Source organism: Agelaius tricolor, unplaced genomic scaffold (assembly GCF_023055355.1).
Source record: "Agelaius tricolor isolate 1412-34295 unplaced genomic scaffold, bAgeTri1.0.p SCAF_38, whole genome shotgun sequence".
NCBI classification, from domain to species: domain Eukaryota; kingdom Metazoa; phylum Chordata; class Aves; order Passeriformes; family Icteridae; genus Agelaius; species Agelaius tricolor.
In genome coordinates this window covers 1,588,510-1,607,611 of record NW_027269298.1, presented here as the reverse complement: position 1 = coordinate 1,607,611, position 19,102 = coordinate 1,588,510, and the positions used below count along the sequence as shown (strand labels likewise).

Here is a 19,102-nt window from a genome sequence, read left to right as displayed (position 1 = left end):
GACTTACTGTAGGCACAAGAATTATTACAGATTTATTGTCAGGATTGCATTGTTACACTCCTAAAAAGCAGATTGACACTATTCTGGGTTTTTGGTGACTTCGGGCATTAGCTGTTGAGGAATATTCTCAGAATTACCATGAATGACGTGAGGATTTGGGCTAAGCATCAGTGAAAGAGACTTCTCAAGTTGCTGTTTGGAGACCTCACTGGTTCCAGAGCTGTGTTTGTGGTCTGGGATGGTGTTTGCTGTGTGCTGGCCGGCAGGATGGAGATCTGGATTTGCAAGGACAAGCAGCTTCCTGCTGACCCTCAGCTGGGGTGTGCAGAGCAGGACAGTGAGTGCCACCTCTCTTTGCCTTGCAGTGATGGCCTACATGCAGTTTGTGGAAGACTACTCAGAGCCACAGCCCTCCATGTTCTACCAGACCCCTCAGAACGAGCACATCTACCAGAAGAAGAACAAGTACCTCAGGGAAGTCTATGGGATCAATGACTCCTTCATCAGCTCAGACCCCCCTCAAGATCTGGCACCTCCTCCTGCTCTCCCACCCAAGCAGAGGCAGCTGGTGAGTGACACCCCAGGGACACCTGGCAGGGCCAGCTCAGCTCTCCCTGCTCCTGGTTCTGGCAGGCAGAGGTGGTGGGAGGATGTCTCACTGCTCTTACCACATCGTGCTCCTTGGCAGCTTGTGAATGTGGCTTTAGGCATTTTGCATTCTGTGAAGTTTTGCTGCTTTCCAACCCCACGTTCAGACCGTTCCCTATAAGCTTTGAAAGTCCTAAAATGCCCTAAAAATGAACCATTTGTCCTGCACATGGCAGGGCTGAATCTGTGCCAGGCTTGTGTAACAACAACTGCTTGGAAGATTTTGACACACTGAGCAGCACTATTCTCAAGAGATTGCTGCACTGTTGTTCTCACTGCTGTTTTGAAACTGGTGTCAGAGATGCCACCAATAATAACTGAGCAGAATAACTGCTGGTCTGTTATTTGCACAGACCTTTGGTACAGCCACCTCTTCACTCTACATGTTTCCTTCACCTTAGTCCCCTTGTGTGAGTCAGGATTTTACCTGTTCTCAGAGCTCTGCTGGCCCCCAGGCTGTTTCCACATCCACATGTGTGTGGGTGCTGGGTTTAACAGCACAGAAAGGGCCATTTTCCACGTGGGGGATGAAATCCTGATCTCACTGATGGCAGCAGCAGTTTTGTTTCCGACCTCAGTGGAGGGTGGGATTTTGTCCCATTTCCTTTTAAGGTTTTTCCTTTCATTTCTTTTCTCTTTCTTTTTTTCCCAACTCCAACTTAAGGTATTTTGATTATATTAATGATCTTATTTGTTCTGTTTAAAAAAAAAAAAAAATTATTTTGTTCTGATGTAGCTCACTTAAATTGGCCATGGCATTAACAAAATGGGAGGAAATGTGGGAACAGAGCCATGAAATTACCACTGTGAGGGGTGACTCTTGCAATATTTCTTCATGTTGTATGTGCTAAAGTTTGACTGTCCCAGAGTGTTACTTTTTGACTCTAATTTTGGGATTTGCATAACTACATTCCTGTGATGCAAGTAGAGTCCTAAAAGATAAAGTGACATTTTTGGCTAAGCGGAGCTGAATATTATTATTATTAATATTAATATTAATATTAATATTAATATTAATATTAATATTAATATTAATATTATTATGTTTGTGGGGACAAGACTTTAAATGCTGGCGTCCCATTTGCTTTGCAGGGACACTAAAGAGTCTACAGGACTCATCTCCTGAGGTTCAGGCAGTTCTCCAGGGTCTGTGGTCCCCATCAGTGTGACCCTTGCACTGTCACTTGTACCTTGCAGTCCCTTGCCTGCCTTCCCCTCCTGGAGGTGGCTGCACTTCAGGGGTGTTTCTAGAGGTGGCTTGGGCTGCACAGTCATGATCAGAGTTTGCAGAGCACAGATTTACTGCAGCCATTGTGCAGAAGGGAAATTCTGCTCCTGTCCTGAATTCGATGGCTGAAGCAAAGCATTTCTTTGCTTCCCTTTAATCATTTTCTGGACAGCCAAGATGTCACTGCTTTGCCTGCTGGCCATTCTTCTCATTTTACAAGCTGATACCATCAAGGTGTTGCTTGCAGTTCCCCTGAAGCAAAGGTTTCTTCAAGTGCAGCCTCCCACCCTTCATCTCTCCTTTGGGAAAGAGGTGCAAGCAGGTGATGGCTTATTCAACAGTCCCTTAAAAGCCCCCAGACTCTTGTCCCTCTGCTCCTGCTGCCCTGGGAGATGTTGATTTGGCTAATCAAATGGGCATCAGCTGCTCTAGCAGCAGCAAGTTTTGCTGGATGGACTCTTCTGTAATATAATAATGAGGAAGTCCTTTCTTGTCAGCTTCAGATCTTAATCAAAAATAAGATTGTGTGTTTACATTGCATGTTTTATTCAACAAGTCTGAGAAAGCCTGAATATACCTTATCCTCTCTCAGTCTCCTTGCCATAGGGAAATTCAGGAGAAATTCCTTGCAGGCTTTGTCACTTACAGTGTAACAGCTGCCTCCTGTGCAAATGATTATTATTTGGACTGGACAGAGAAATGGCAGGATGTCACTGTCACCCAGTCTCACAGCAGTACCAGTGAGGATCCATAGCTCACGCTGGAGAGGCCAAATTCCCAGTGTGCAGGTTGCCAGAAAAAAAAAACAGGAATGTGCAAGAACTGTGTGCAAGAACTGTGTGCTTAGAGCCAGTTCCTCCTGTGGGTGTGTGTCCCCACGGCAAGGGGACAAAAGGGCAGCCAGGAGCAGCTGTCCAGGGTGAGCAGGGAGGGGGAGGCAGGAGTTCACATTTAAGGGATTTGTGAAACAAAGAAGATTTAAATTGTGATTTTTGCCGTGCCTCTTGAGCTCAAGAAAGGCATATTGGTGTGTCTGGCTCTGATGAGCTGTATGAATAGCTGTTTGTTTAGCCAGCCATTATATGCATTGTTTTACAGTTAGCATTTCTTGCCCTTTATTCATCGCCTTTTCTGTGCTCTCTTTCTCTGTGTCTTGTGTCTCCTGCTTTCTCCCCCTTCCTCAGCAGGCCTCCTATGCTGCCTCTTCTTTCTCCTCTGTCTCCTACTGTGTCCAGCAACCTAAAGTGCCCTTCAGCCCCGAGGACTGCGGTGCCACTCAGGGCCTCACTATGTCAGTCTCTAACTCCTTTCTCAGCAGGCACAGCTCCTTTCCTGTGCACTCGGTGAGTTCTGAGTTCTGCAACACGTGGGTATTGTCTGACTGCTCTGCCAATTCTCTGCTTGGCCTCTCAGGTGAACCTGGAGGTTCCTTTGGGGGCTTTGGAACTCCTCCTGTAGTCACCAGCCAGGTGGGAGAAACGGTGTGTAAATCTGTCCAGGTGTAACTCACTCTGCCCAGGTGTAACTCACTCTGCCCAGGTGTAACTCACTCTGCCCAGGTGTAACTCTCACCATGTGTAACTCACTCTGCCCAGGTGTAACTCACTCTGCCCAGGTGTAACTCTCACCAAGTGTAACTCACTCTGCCCAGGTGTAACTCACTCTGCCCAGGTGTAACTCTCACCAAGTGTAAATCCCACCAGGTGAAAATCTTGCTGAGATTTACACTTTTCACCAAGTGAAGCCAGGGGAGGTGTATCTCTCTCCACGTTGTCATTTGTAGCAGGGGACTGAGGAAGGAGAGCTGGCCTGTGTGCCCAGGCACACTCCTGTGACCTCTGTGTGCCCCAGGCTGCACGGTGGAGCTGCAAAGTCTTTTTGTCCCATTGCATGATGCCACTGATGTGGATGAGTCAATTAAAGGCTGCTGTGTGAGCCTGGCCTTGGGAGAAATAACAAGATGCTGTCCTGAAATCCATGGATTTAATCAAAGATGTGGAACAGGGGCTGCAGCTCCTTTATTTATTTTTTTCTAGAAAACAGCCTCTGCTAGATCTTCCATCTCATTTTTGCCTGTCTGCTTCCCTTCACATCTCCCTGGTCCCAAACAAGCTCAGTTTGCTTGTATGATTTGCTGATGGATGAGCAGGGTTTTCTCTCCTACAGCACTTGTGAGCAGCCTGAAGAGAAAATGGCAGGAGGAGCTGGAAATCATTTAAATCAAAATAGTATTAGAGCACTGCTTAAATCTCTGATCAGCTGCTTAAATTAAATTGTAGTAATAACGAAGTGTTAACATAATGAAATTGAATTCAACCATCGGATTCCACCAGCTCATCAGTGTGGGGCTCATTTTCATGTAAAACTATGTGGTTATGCTCTGATTGCCATGTGATGACAACTGAGAATACACTATTTTTGACAGTGACCTGGATGTTTAGTAAATTAGGCTTCTTCTGGAGAAGAAATTATCAGACAAGACTTGAGAAGATTCCGAAGTGTTCAATTAGTTTAATATTAAATGTTTGAAAACAGTATCCTCCCACTGTGCCACTGCTATCTTCCCATTTCAGCACTTACTCATTCTTTAAAAATTAGTGATAATCACTGGTCCAAAGAAGAAGAAAGTATTCAAGTGCTTTACAAGTAGAGCTACTTCACAAGCCATGAATGAAAGCTTATGAGAGCAGTATCACAGCTTTGCTGCACAGATGAAAAGGCTGAGGGGTGGCAAGGTTCGTGTTGGCATAAATTTGTGGTAAACAGTTCTAAAATTTGAAGTAAAAGTCCTGAATTGTACAGCTCTCTTACCTGGTAGTGGTCCTTGCTAGCAAAACATGGAACTGTAGGACTAGATAAAAGTGCTTGACTATTTTTGATTTAATTGGGAAGCTATAAATATGACTCTATAATGTTCTAAAAATACGTGGGCACTTTGATTTTAAAAAGTGTCCTTGTTGGATTAAATGGTTACTACCTATTAAATTGCTCTGACCCATTCTCATCTTACTTTGGACTACATTACTGTGAATATATTATTTTAAGAAATGTTGAAACTTCATTAAAATATCCTTACTCATTTTTGCAAGGATTTGGTGAGGGATAAAATAAATGGCTGGAGCATGAGGAACAATGAGAACAATGAGACAGGGCACTGTCAAATGAAATAAGCTGAATTAAAAATGGTGATTTTTCCATTAGTACCTTTAAATTAGGATAATTCATAGTTTCTCATTATCTGGTCTATTTTTTCACAGCCAAAAATGAGATTTTCACTATGAAAGTGTCTCTTTGAGCTGCAAATGTCCTTTGAGCTACCAATGTCCTTACATGCATCATAACTGACCCATGTAATACCATAACCACAGTTTATCCTGTTTCCCCTATCCCTAATAAGACAGAGATGTGAAACAGCTGTGGGGGTTTGGATCCCTCCCCGGGGTGACACCCACTGTCCATCAGCCCTGGGAGGAGCAGAGCCCCTCCTGCAATCTGCCCCAGGAGGTTTCACTCAATGGATGCCACCAGCTGCACCAGGAGCACTTCAGCCTGCTGCTCTGCTCCTCATGTCCTCTTGTCTTCGTTTCTCCTCTGCCCCTAGAGAAAGGGCACTCAAGTGAGCACTGAAAATAAAAAAAAAAATAAAACTGGCAAAAATCAGCATTATCTGCCAGCAGCCCCAGTGAGGAGTCAGTGCCAGGGAGAGAACACCTTGCAGACACTGCCAGCTGAGCACTTGGCCTCTTTTGTACCCAGATAGCAGCAGTGGCTATCAGATCTCCTAAAATTATATGTTTCCTACATAAATTGTTATTCATTCTGCACAGGAAGCAAAAACCTCTTTGGATCAATACCAGGAAATCCGAGCTGCTAAACTCGCTGCCTGTCCCCTGCCCCAGTGTCAGCAAGGCCCTGCAAGTGGAGCCAGTTGTCAGAAAGTGCCCTGTGCTTTTTTCCCTTCTCTGGAGGCTGGCTCGGGAGGGCACAGGAGTCACTCCCAGGGAGGACCTGTCCCTGTCCCTGTCCCCATCTGTTCCCGTGCCAGGGGCAGGGAGGCCGAGCCAGCGCCGCGCTCTGCTTGTGATCCCCTTAGCTCCGTGCTCCAGGTGAAGGATCAGTGCCTTACTCCTGATTTACATGGCTTAACAAGACTGTTTTCAAACAGCAGAAAAGAGGTGAAGCTGTTCAGAGCATCTTTTAATTTTTAATGGGTGAATTTTTCTACAGCCCTGACTCCTCTCTCTCCAGTCAGCACTGCAGGGGCTGCTGCAGCCCAGCTGCCACCACTGCTCTGTCAGCCCACTCACTAATTGTGCTTCTCCCTCCTTTGCAGGAAATTGTGTCAGAGGTAATGGCTTTTACTGGATAGGGGCAGATCTTGAGCAACTGGATCAGACCTCATAGGTTTGGCAAGTTGAGCTGTTTTTTATCCCAGTCTGACTCGTGTCTGGCCTCTGTGCCAGCAGGGCTTGTGTTGGTGGTGTGGGCTGGTGCTTTAAGGAACTGCATCATGTTCCCCATCCCATGGACAGCTGAGCCATTGAACCCCACACTGGGGGAACAGCTGGATTGTGCTGTCAGAAATCATTCAGGGGATTCCCACCTCTTTTGGAAGTTCTTAGCAGTGGGGAAGGAGGTTTGCAACAAGAAGCATCATCCTTGGTTGTGGTTGGCAGTAGTTTCTGTCTGGCTGATCACCTCTCTCCCTTCTTGTGAGCACAGGGCTGCTCTCCCTTGGTTTAATCAGTCCTTGTGCTGTTTGCCTGGAAATGGGTGGGCAGGTATCCCAGCAGCAGCAATAATCAGATCTTGAAATCTCATTACTTCTGGCAGCTGGAGAACTCTGCACTGGTAGAGGAAATATCCAGTGAAGATATATCCACTGCTGCCCATCCACCCTTGGTGACTGCAGAAACTCCTGTGGAAGCTTTTCCTCACTGAAACAAGGAGCAGTTGTATCTCCAAGGCATGTACATGCCAGTAGTGGAAATTTGGCTGCATCCTTCATCCTGGAGAAATAAGTTGCCTTTCTCAAAACGTTGGGTTTTTTCTTATGTTTTCTTTTTAATTAAGGAACATTTCCAGTAATTTACCATTACCCAATTGGCTGTCAGGTTCCAGCAGAAGGCGCAAGTGATTTCCTTATGAAAGCTCCAGTTCAGTGCTTCTGTTCTCACTTGTTCTCACCATTCTTGAGCAAATTGAGCAAGTGCACAGAAAATTCACAGCAACTGTTCTTCTTTCTTGTGTGTGTGCTAACGTATGTTCAGGAAAAGGGGGGTCAGATCAGTGATTAAAGGCGTGCATGACGCAGCCATGTGCTTCCCACGCTTTCCCTGCCTGGTTCCCATTCCTGGAGCTCACTCCCAGCCTGCAGCACACACCAGGCTCTGCCCTCAGCAGAATCTGAGCCCTTTTCATTCACATGGTGAGAGCCTCAGTCAGGCCATGGCTGGGAAGTCCTAATGTGTTTGCTCGTTTCTGTCCTGAGGTTTTCACTCCTTAATTTGGAGCAGAGGGAAGGGGGATTGAAAAGATTTGCATCCCTTTAACCAGCTGCTCTGACTTAGGTATTGTTTTGCCTTTCCTGTTTAGCATTCCTTCTGTGTTTGTGTTCATTTCCACTGCCTGTGGCAGGCTTGGACATTGGTATTAATAGTGCTGTTGCCTGCTGGCATCACCGGATCCTCTGGGGTGGTGAAAACCACTTCCCCTGGGGGTTTACACATTTTCCTTGCAGTTGGAACACTGCAGGTCTCTGTAGGTCTTTCTGACCAGTCCCATGTTGTCTTCATAGGCCACACACCCCTGTTTTTTGTGTGACTGATCTTTGAGAAGTCTTGTCTTGGTCTCCAGACTCTGTTCCAGATCTGCCATCTTGATCTGGGGGCTTTGTCCACAAGCTAAAGAGTTGATGTTGGAAGTGCAACTGAATTGAATTCTGATATTTTCCAAAGAGGGTTGCATGACAGCATAGTTAATAAATCTTTCAAATGTCTTCTTCCCCTGCTGCCCCCTTATTTGTTCTGTTGCAAAGATGTGCAGGAATCTCTCCTCCACAAGGAAAAGTTTGTGTTTTCTTGTGCAGAAGCCAGGAGACACAAGAAGTCCCATCCATCCCTGTACTGTGCTAACCATCAATTAAAACCAGGGAGGTCAGCTCTGCAGCCAGGTCAGAGGCCTTGCTGAGAAACATTCCAGCCTGAGGAGTTGCTGCCTTTCCTGTGGCAGTGCTTGAAGCCATTCTGTTGGCAGCTTGTGTTTCCAGCCATTCATTGCAGGAGCATTTCCTTCCTCATTAGCAAAAGTACCTGGAAGCCCAGCATTGTGTTATGAGATAGGAAGTCTTTTCAAATAGTTGTCTGTGCAATTATATTCTTAAGGTCTAATGACTTTGCAACACCCAGTATTTTGTGAACATAATTCTGTACTGTTACAATTTGGGCATCCAGTTCTGGCACGCTGCCCACATAGTTCCCTTAATAACATTAGCAGGGGAGATCTAAAAGATTGATCCTTTCCTCTGATAGCTTCATACTTTGGGAGTCTGATGCTCTACCTGATCTGGGAGTGTGTGGCAGGATGGCAGATTAATTTGGCAGAAGTCCATAGGGTAACTGAGAAGGCTGTGCTTAAAAGGTAAAGGCTGTGTCTGCTGATGCTGCAGATGCTCTGTCAGCCATGTAATTGAATTCAGCTTTGGATTTGGGCTGGAGGCTGCTGTAACTTGGAACCACTGACTCTCTGCATATACACCCCTGTCTGCCTGTTAGCTGTGGTCAGCCATGCCTAGTGAGTGTGAAGAAGCATCTCTCCTGAAATAAGTTTTAATAGAAAAAAGTGCTTATCTCCTTTCATCTAATCCAAATAAACAGCCAGAATGTCACTGACCTTTGGGACATCCTGGAACAAGGCTTCTAATGATGGAAAGCTGTTCTGAAATATTCACAGTTGCAAAAAATCAAAGGCAGCAAATTGAAAAGGTTGAAAGATGCGGTTTCTGGGAGAGCTCTGTGTCACAGTGTGTGGTAAATGTTCAGGGTTTGCTTCCTGCTGCTCCCAGGAGATGAGACTGCTCCCAGGCTCAAAGCTGGCTTTGTGCAAGCACTTCCCAAGTGGCAGAGATGTTTTTTTAAAAACCACTGCACTGGTGAGAGGAGAGGGAGCTCCCTCTTCTCCCTGTCTTGGCCATTTGCTGTTACAGGTCAGAGTTATTCATGCTGGGAGCTTCTTCTGCTCCTGTGGTGGGAGCTGGCAGTGTGGGCAGAGTTTGGATACAGGAGAGCATCCTTTCCCTGTTTTGTAGCTTTCCCAGAAATCACCTCAGTTAAACCAGAGCCATGGAGTAGGAGGTTGTGTCTGTGGAGCCATAACTGACTGTGACCCTGCAGGAAACCTCTGAGGAGCTGATGAAAGCAAGCACTGATTTGTTTCCAAGATAAACTCTTGCCTCTTGGGGGGGAGCACTAAAGGGTGGCTTGTTTCCTTGTGACAGTTGTGTTGAATGGACCATCCCCTCCCCAAAAAAGTATTTATTTTAGAGGATGACAAGGCTTCCAGGAGATGGACAACACCCAGATCCCATGGAAGCCATGGCTGGAATTCCTGGGGCAGCTGCTGGCTGGGCTGGGTCAGACTGGGGAGCAGCAGGAATGGGTGCCATATGGACATCATTTCCACTGCAGGGTGGGTTTTTTTCCCTTTGAAAAGTATGCTTCACTCTTGGCTCTTGTCCCAGCACGGCTGCATAGCTGGAATTCCAGAGCTGCTTGCAGGCTCCGGAGGAAGGAGGGGGCTCCCTGGCTCCCTTTCTACAAGATGCAACTTTACAACAAGATTGGAAGTTGAGAGCAGGCTGACTAATTAATGCCAGCACACCAAAGGCTTCTCTGCACTGTTCCCTTTGTTAACAGCATGCTGAGAGCCTGTCTGCATCCTTAAATGATTGTTCACGGATCACATAATGAAGATTAATGCATTTTCATGGGTACCTGGGCCTTAAGCTGGCATTCTCAACGTATCTGATGCCAAGAAGTTGTTCTGAAGGTGTATTATGAGACCAGGGAGAGAGAAACGTACAGTGATTGTCAATACTGACTTATCTGCATTTAAACTTCTAAAATTTCTTCAATGTTATGTTATATTTAGGTCTAAATTGCCTTCAAATTAGGATTAATGTGTGTGAAGCTCCTCGAGGCAGGAGCTGTGCAAATGTCCCTGCCCCAGAAGCAGTAACTCATGTCCCTGGGCTGCTGGTCCAGGCTGCAGGCAGGGGAGCAGAGCCTGCCCTGAGCTAACCCTGCCAGCACCTCACGCAGGGCTTGTCCCAGAGTGACTTGGCTCAGCACAGTCATTTCCTTTCACTGCTGCCCTGCGTGAGCTCCACTGCTGCTTTGCAAAGCCTGCCTTTTCCTCTGGGTTCAGCAGGTCAGGGACAAAGCCCCCTGGACCTCCTGGGTGGAAGATGTCCATCAAGTACAGAGTGAAGGACGGCGTGTGCTGCCCGTGTCATGTGGGTGCAGGAAATCCAGCAATGGGGGAGCTGGCACAGAGCTTCTCCTGGAGCTCATTATTTCCTCTCAAAGCATCTTCTTATCAGCACAGCAGTTTTTTGAGTGCTTTCTCGAGCTGTTGAGCAGTGGTTTGGGGTCTAGGCTGGGACTTGGGGTGATCATTGGAATATTAGTGCCAGTGAGATCATGAAATACCAGGCAGGCAGAATGAATCTGCTGAGCCAAGGTGATGTCATGAGCCCGGCGTCTTACGAGGGATTTAGTGGTTTGTGCCATGCAAGTGAAAATGAATAAATGTAGAGCATTTATCCAGGCAGAAAGTAAATACAGAGATTAGACTTGTCATTGTTACTGAGGCAGCTCCAAAAGCTGACAGTGTCCCTGGAGCCAGCGCTGCTCATCCGGAAAGAAATGGGCAGGAAGAGAGAGGAGCCTGTCCTAGAGCCAGTCTCCTTTTAGCCACAGGCACATGGAGGGGATTTGCATCTTAATTATTTTTCAGTAGTCTTTTAAGCTCTCTTTCCAAAGCATCCCCCTCCTCTCCTCTGTATTATGGCCTGCAATTTGTTTTGGGCCCTGAGAATACACCCGGAGCACTGCTGGACTCCACGCAAGGCACAAGGCACAGGCACTCGAGGATTAAGGTGGTGGAAGGTAAAGCCTAATCATTGACCTTTACATTTCCTTTCCTTTGTAGTGGAAAAGCTTTTTTGACCAGGCCTCTGGCCTGAGGCTGTTATCAGTTTAGATTTTTAAGCCCACATCTTTCCTAGGTAGAAACAAAAATACCACTGCTGAGCTGGGTGCTGCTGCTGGGGCTCAGGTGATGGACTAAGCTTTGCTTTTTCTTACCTGCTCAACTCTCCTGAGAAAATGTAGCCTGAATTCTCCAATTCCTGCCTTTGATTCCTTTTCTTTTTACACCACAGTGTTGCCAGTTTTCAGCCTGGTTTGAGCAAGTTGTGTCAGTGCTTCTTGAGAGCTCTGTACTGCACTGTCCTGCAGCAGATCCCTCAACGGAGCAGCACCACAAGTGTGTTCCAGCCCGGGGTTTTTTTGGATTATGTGTTTCTTCTTTCAGTCCACTTGACTATGACCAGCTTTGCAAGTTTTAAAATAAACTCCTCTACAGCAGATTTAGCTTTTTTTTTTTTTTAATGGTAGTCAGCTTTGTTTTGGACTTACCCTGATGGCAAATCTTACTAGCACCAGATGTTAAAAGACAGAGGGTTGCTCTTGTTTTTCTTGGCACAATATATTCCCACTGCACCCTGTTTAATATTATCTGAACAGTAATCTGATGATTAGGAGAGATAGTGAAATAAAGCTTTACGCAGATGATCTCTTTTCATCTCTTCAGCTGATTCTTCAAGGCACTGCATTAAAGGATTGGTTTGATAAGGAATTCATCACTCCTGAGGGCAATTACCATTTTTGCTCCCTGTTTTTCACGAATGGGAAGGAGTAGCAGCATAATCTCCTTTATCCTTCAGTGTAACTTTGAAGGCAGCATCCAGCCACTCCTCCCTGGGAGCTGTGTGTTCTGGAACAGACTTGACACAGTAGCTGTTAAATTATAGGGCTGGAGCAAAAAGCATCTTAAATTTGGATCCTGTGGAAAATCCCAGAAAAGCAATAAGCACTTGAAGTAGTTTTCTCTATGTAGATACTTCCAGCATGCTCAGAGTTGTGCTTTCTGTGTGCCTTCACATCCTTTCCTCCACTCAGATGATTTTCAGGGTCACTGCTTTAGCAGTTCTGAGCTATCCAGGTTTCCCCCTGCCTAGCAAAGGCTGGATACCTGCAGCTCACACCTTGCTGCTCACTTTCCCTCTGTGAGATGAGCAGCCAGGCTGCTGTTGGTGCAAGAGCAGCCAGGGAAAGCCTGGCTGATGTATCCCAGGTAGCAATTCCTGCTCTAGTGCGTGGATGGTGAAATAGTGCTGCCTGTGTTAGAAATGCCTTGTGCTGTCACTGCTATGCTGCTGCCAATCTAATTACTTTTTCTTTTGTCTGTCTCTTTCCTTTCCCCCTCTTCCTTGTTTTTTTGTGTTGTGTCTCTGCATCCTGCAGTACAAATCTGTGTTTAGGTCCTACTCCCAGGACTTTGTGCCTCACAACCAAGTCTCCATACCTCCTTTCCTCTCTTCTACCTCCTCCTCCTGCTCCACTCCACCTTTTCCACCCGTCCATCTGTCCCAGAGCCCCGACCTAGCGGTGCCCGCTGCAGCCAGCCAGTCACCCAGCACTGTGGATGTGCCAAACTCCTCTTCTCAGGAGAGCAGCTTTAATGGGAATGCTCCTGTCTGCCTTCCTTCTGAAACCTCTTTCACTGATTCTCTCCAGACGCCTTCGGTGAGACCATCCAAAGAGATGATAACGCACCTTCACGCAAGGCTGCCTTTGTTTGTTGGGGTTTTTCTTTCAAGGAAAATGTCTCTTGTATTAATACATGCTAAATTGTGGTCTAGTCTGGTTTCCAAATGTGTGTGGATTGAAGAGAGGAAATTTCATATAAAAGCAGCTAGAAAAAAAAAGGACAGCCTCAGCGGGTTTTAGAAAATGTTACACAGATATAGGAAACACGAAATGTCAAATGCTGGTGAAGGGGAGAGTTGGCTGTAGCTTCCTGCAATTGTAAGATAAAGCTGAGGGAGGTAAAGGAGTGTTTTGTGAGGTTGGTAGTTACTAAATGCAGGCTCCTAACAGCAGTTCACATCCTGCAGTTGCCACCTGCTCCCTCCTGAGTCACCAGGAGCAGTGGGTCCAGTCCAGCTCTGTCTCTCCTGTGCATAAAACCTATTGTTCTCTCCAGGTTCCTGCTCTTCCCAGTTCCCATCAGCCCCAGCTGCGTGCTTGGTGGCAGGTTGTCACATGTTGGTGAAGTGAGGCTAACACTGCTCCCACTCTGCTAGTTTGAGGTCCCAGATCCCTTTGCACATCACTGAGCAGGTCTGTCCATTACAGATACTTTTTTGAACACCTCATTTTCAAGACAGTTCCTCTTTCGTCTGCTGCAAAGCCGAGAGTTGATGGGATTAGAGCTGTCAGCACAGGGCATGCTAGTGCTGCCTCTCTGCCAAGTTTGGAAGAGGGTCACTGATTACAGAGTAAATGTGCAGCTTTTCACGCTTTGGATGTGACCTTGCTTTGCATCTTCCTTGCACCGGGTCTGTTTTATATCCCAGAAGGCCTCGAGTTTGGTTTATTCTGGCCTGGTGGGTCTAGTCCATGCTTGTAGCCCAGTTTGGGGGATACCTTTGATGCCTGTGGGGCTGAGGGCTGGTCTGCACTCAGCAGGACTGCCCTGGCTAGGACAAGAGCTCTGTGTCCAGCTCTGAACATTCTGCTTCCAGCACCTTGAAATCCATCTTGGCACTCTCACCTGGAGCCCAGAGCTCTTGCAAAGCAGAGCCTGCTGCTGCCCAGGGCCTCCAGGATAGTCCTCCAGAGCCAGAAACAATGATCCCCAGCATGGTGCAGCCTCAGTGGCTGCTGTTGGCCACAGAGACAGAGAACAGCTCCAGGGAGGTGACAGCAGCTGCCAGGGCAGTTCTGCTCCCTGCTTCTGTCTGCCACAAAGCGCTGGTGGGGGGCACCATCACGTATTTCCTTTCATCCTGTCTCCCTCAGAGTGAAAACGCCAGTGAGGAGGCTGGTGAGGGTGAATATGTCAATCTGTATTCCTCTGGCCAGAGCAACGGGGAACTCCCAGGCTCTGAAGGAGTAAGTAACAGCCCGAGAGGCCCGGGAGGGGCTGCCCTGCCCGGTGCATGCCGACTGCACGGGGCTCCTCTGCACACCCTGTCTGTCCCTCTGCTTGCCCACTGCTGGCTGCAGGGCTGGGGGCCCTCTTGGTGCAGGTGCAGAGCAGGAGATGCTGTTGGGGTGACGCTGAGCCCTGGCAGGAGTCAGGGATGGCTCCTCCTGCCGCGCTGTTTGCGCTTCGCTGGCTGTTCGGAGCTGCTTGCGTGAAGTTCCCTTGCAGAGAGCTGCACCCTGAGCCATCCTGGAGCCACATCTTTTCTTGTAACTGCTTTGCCTTCCCTATTTTAATATAGAAAGCCTTCTGCACTAAATACTTATTTTTTCCTTCACTGTTTGGTTGCAGAGTAAATGATTGATATAGCATTGTACTCACATGCTGTTTCTTCCTTTACCCAAGCCTTGTATCTTAGATATTTCCTAGAGGAGCCAGGGCGTTTTCCATTCCAGGGAGGTCCCATCTTCCTGTTGGGTCATAGGAAACTGGCAGCAGTGCGTGGTGATCCTTTTGCCTGCCCTCCCCTTGGAAGGCAGATCTCCTGCAGGATGTCTCCAGGACCTTTATCCATGGTGGTGTTAAATACGCCGAGAGATAGTGCTCCCATCACTTCCCCTCAGGAGACACATCTGGGCAGGCCCATCCTTTTGGGCAGCTCTGAGCAGATTCTCAACTTTGAAGCAAAGGGCTTTACAGATAGAGTCTGGAAAAATCCTGCAGACCCCAAGAAAGCCAGGCTCAGCAGGGTGTTTCCATGCTAGGTGGATAGCATGGAGGTGCTTTCAGTCCTGTCTCTTCACTAGGTTTGCATTTCCAAGCTTCACTCTGCATGATGTTAAATAATTCTGAACTCTGACACTTTTGGATTAATATTCCCATTTGCTGTTCATGGCTATTTGTCTCCTTAATAAATGGCTAATTTAAAATGCTGTATCTTTGCTCTGAGCTCTCTACCTGCTGTTCCATGCCGCGGGTTCAGCTGGTTCTGCTTTTTTGCATTAGCCTCATTTCCACAGCCCTGAGTCGTGGAGTGGAAACCTTGCATCATTGCAAAACCTCTTCTGATGGGAGAGGAGGGAGGTAGGGAGCAGTGAGCATCCACCCCCTGAGGCAGGGGGCTGTGGTCAGGAGGGGAACTGAAACTGGAGAGCTTAGAGCTGATTGTGTCTGTTTGGATTAAAGCAGGAGGCAAAGTGTATTTCAACAGGAAGGGCTGGAGGAAAAATAAAAGGTCATGAGAGGGTTAAAATCCAAGACAACAGCTGACTTATGTTGTAACTTTCAGCATCATTTCACAACGTTAAAAGCAAACAGTACTAATTACACTAGTCTCCAGAGATGGTCCCAAATTTCCTGTCTGATTAACTTCTGTGTTTTCCTGGCATTTGGCATTAACTTGCATCAATCTTTAACTGCTCTGTAGGAATTTACAGTAAAGGGCCATTTAGAGGCAGGCAGACTGTAAATGCAAGGCTGGCTGGGCTCAAGGACCCCGTGCAATGATGAAAAACTTCTTTCTCTTGGCAGGAGTCTCCCCCTGTCAAAGATGGCCACTCCAAAGACTCGGCTGTGAACAGCAGTGCCATGGGGAAGGAGGGCAAAGATGGTGCTGAAAGGTGAGCCTTGACCCCTGGTGTCCTCCTTCCAGGTTCAAAGGGTGCAGGGCCCCAACATCCCCTCTGCCAAACCATCCTCGGGGCTGCCTGGTGTGCCCTAACCCTCCTCCATGTTGTCTAAACTTCTGAGCCCACTTTTTTTGCACAGCCAGTGCCTGGTGGGATCCTGCTGAACGAGGAGAACCCTGGCAGGATATCCTTGCTGAGCTCAAGGAGCCCATGGGGTTAATGCAGCCTGTGTTGGCATCCTCAGTCCATCTCAGGGGCTGTGCTGTCCCTGACACTGGCTGCTCCCTCCTGCTTCCAGGGAAATGTGTGAAAAGAGTCTGTATTGCTGTTTGGAATAGTCTTCCAGAGGGAAATTTCTTCCTAACCCTGCTAGTTAGAGGCTGGCTGAGGCCCTGGAGCAGGAGGCTTTCTATCCCTCCTAATGCTCTTAGCTGTCATTTGCCTATGTAAATGAAGAGGTGCAAGCTGTAACAGATGGGCTTCAGGAGGAGTGGAGTGAGTGCTTCCCTGCTGCTCGAGATTGCTCTGCAATTGCATTTCTAAAGCAAAAACAGAGAACAGCAGTTGATTTGTGTGTGACAGTCAACTTCCCTCCCCCATTTTCCTGCAGTTGGTTTGAGGGTTTTAATCCCTGCAGTGAAGGAGACAACACAAGAGTGCTCTGCAGAGCTCACTATCTGCCCAAAGTACTGACTGGTGGATTTTGGCCTGGGGAAAGCCACGAGCAACAAAAGTACTTTGGTTTTGGTTTTTTTAGAAATACAGGCACAGAGAGGATATGTCCTGGCACAAGAGTACCAGCCTTTGGGGGTAGGAATGACCAAAAAAAAAAAGGTCATGATTTTCTGCTCTATTTTCCTGCAGCACAAGAGGCTGCCATCTCCCCTTGTCTCAGCACAAGGGGTCATGAACTGACTAAGATGTGTATGAGGAGAGCGTGCTCAGTCTCTGTACACTTGAGGAAGGGCTTAGATTTGTGTGCACTAAAAATTTGGTGGATTAAGGAGACATGGAAGTGTGTACTTATAGTAAAATCCTGTCTGCCAGAAATGCAGACAGACAAGTGTTCAGTCCTAAAGGTTTATCTTTCTCTTTTTCAAGAGATGCACAAAACAGCAGAGTTAGAGAGAGACATTTGGGCTTGTTTGCAAAAGATTTACCTCCAGAATGTCTGTGTACTCACTGTCATTTGATGAAGGGTATTTCCCTTTTCTTTGTCACAGGCAGCCACAGTCACCAGATGCTTTGGAGTCATCACAGCTGGAGGAAGAGGTAGATGAGCTGTCCCTTATTGACCATAGTGAAATCATGTCCAGATTAACACTGAAGCAAGAGGTAGGTGCATTCAGGGTTTGTTTTCATACTCTTTTGGTTTACTCTGAGTTGAAATCTGATTCTCTGTGTGCACAAACAAAGCATCAGCTTTTATTAGATAGGAAAAACTAGGTTGCAGCAGAAGTGGGGTGTGTGTGTGAAGGCTGCTGTTTAAGTATGAGATGCTGGTACAGGCAGGGAGCACCAGCAATGAGTGAGGCTTTAACAAAAGGTGAGATGTCTCCCTAAAAACCAGCACATCCTGTGCCCTTTTCCCAGTCTGCCCCTTCCCACCTCTTCAGCCTCTGACAGTGTGAAATTAATCACCTGAGAGCCTGAGCACAATCCATGCAGGGGTGGGTGATGGTGCTGGCCTTTCTCTCTGAGGGCAGGTGAATGAGCAGGACATGATGTTGGTGATGTGGAAAAGCAGCCACGGGAGTTGTTTCTGGGTTTGAGAAATGGCTTTGTGTCTGGCCCTGGGTGCTCTCCCAGCCAGATTTGCTCACTGTGCTCCTGAGCTGCCTGTGCCATGCAGCTGGAGGGAACCTGCAGCCTTGTGAAGCTTGCAGACTGTCAGGGGGCTTGGCTGGAAAACAGAGAGAATGGATCATTCACTGGCACTTCAGGGGTGTTCTCTGGTCAGCTGAGATGTGCAGCAGAGAGTGAGAAGCTTTTACATGTTCTCTAAGTAGTATTTCATGACTCTTGCCAGAGGGTCACCTGAAAAATTCACATCTTACACAGAGCTGCTCCATGGCTGTAATCCATGTTTCACTGTTTTGCACATTGAAATGATAAAGACATTCCTAAGGGAAGCCAGACACAACTCCAGCCTCCTCTGACTGATTGTTTCCGTTAAAAAACATACAAAAATCAGTGATTTCTGAACATTTGAGATTAGCAGATCTGTGTCTTAGTGTCCTTTTTCTTTCTTTTCTTTTTGATCTACATGTTTGAAGCAGTATAGAGCTGTCACTGGGAGCTGCTTCCTGCAGTGTGTGAACTGCTGGCTGAGTGGTGGATCAGTTTTGCATATTTTGAGTTATGAGATGCAGTAGCTAGAAGAAAGATGTGTTTTAGAGAGTGGTAATGCAGGGGTCAAGCAATTAGCAGGGCTGTTTTCTTCTGCCAGTTATTGGATCATTTCAGGTGACCTCTGGCCAAATGGCCCCAGATTAGGGAATTAACTGCTGGGTTTTGATGTTCCAGGAGCATGCAAGTTGAATGCATGACCTCCTACCCCAGAGCCACTGTGCTACGTGATCCTGCACTCTGAGACAGTTCACACAGTGCTGCTGCCCTGCTAATGGTCTTCTGGGAGGATTTGTGGCATTTCTGCTCATTCTCCTCTGGGCAGAAGGTTCAGCCTTCCCTGAGCTCCACAACCTGGCCTTAGGGAGACCCTGAGTAAGGATCAGCCCAGCTCCTCATGTGGGGCTCCAAATGCTCATTGCAGATTCCAGGATTATCCCAGCACTGAAGTCCATGTCCCAGCTTGTGCTGCCAGCAGTGCCAGGAACATTTTGTGTGCTGCCAGTTGTTGCTGAGCTGGAATCTCAGCAATGTTAAACCAGGCCTAAGGGAGCTTGGGCTGTGCCTAACGTGGTTGTGTTGCCATTGCAGGGGGATGATGGGCCAGATGTCCGTGGTGGATCTGGAGACATTCTCTTGGTGCACGCCACAGAGACCGACAGGAAAGGTAGGTGGGGCAGCAGGGCACAGCCTGGCACAGCCTGGCACGGCCTGCACGGCCTGGCACGGCCTGGCACGGCCTGGCACAGCCTGCACAGCCTGACACAGCCTGGCACGGCTTGGCACAGCCTGGCACGGCCTGGCACAGCCTGCACAGCCTGGCACGGCCTGCATGGCCTGGCACAGCCTGACACGGCCTGGCACAGCCTGGCACGGCCTGGCATGGCCTGCACAGCCTGGCATGGCCTAGCACAGCCTGCACGGCCTGGCATGGCCTGCACAGCCTGGCACGGCCTGGCACAGCCTGCACGGCCTG

At 47.7% G+C, this 19,102-nt stretch overlaps 1 protein-coding gene across 6 annotated transcripts in view; it reads left to right on the top strand.

The window, feature by feature from the left end:
* RAPGEF1 (Rap guanine nucleotide exchange factor 1) overlaps positions 1-19,102 on the top strand; it is an 84,861-nt gene that overhangs the window by 53,744 nt on the left and 12,015 nt on the right. The window contains exons 10-16 of one of the 6 annotated variants that reach the window (XM_071453872.1): positions 366-568; positions 3,064-3,219; positions 12,463-12,744; positions 14,023-14,115; positions 15,680-15,768; positions 17,001-17,112; positions 18,718-18,793. In XM_071453872.1, coding sequence (XP_071309973.1) covers positions 366-568; positions 3,064-3,219; positions 12,463-12,744; positions 14,023-14,115; positions 15,680-15,768; positions 17,001-17,112; positions 18,718-18,793 — 1,011 coding nt within the window. Of the gene's footprint in view, positions 1-365; positions 569-3,060; positions 3,220-12,462; positions 12,745-14,022; positions 14,116-15,679; positions 15,769-17,000; positions 17,113-18,717; positions 18,794-19,102 lie in introns of all 6 variants that reach the window. The other 5 variants (XM_071453871.1, XM_071453874.1, XM_071453873.1 and 2 more) reach the window with 5 other exon arrangements.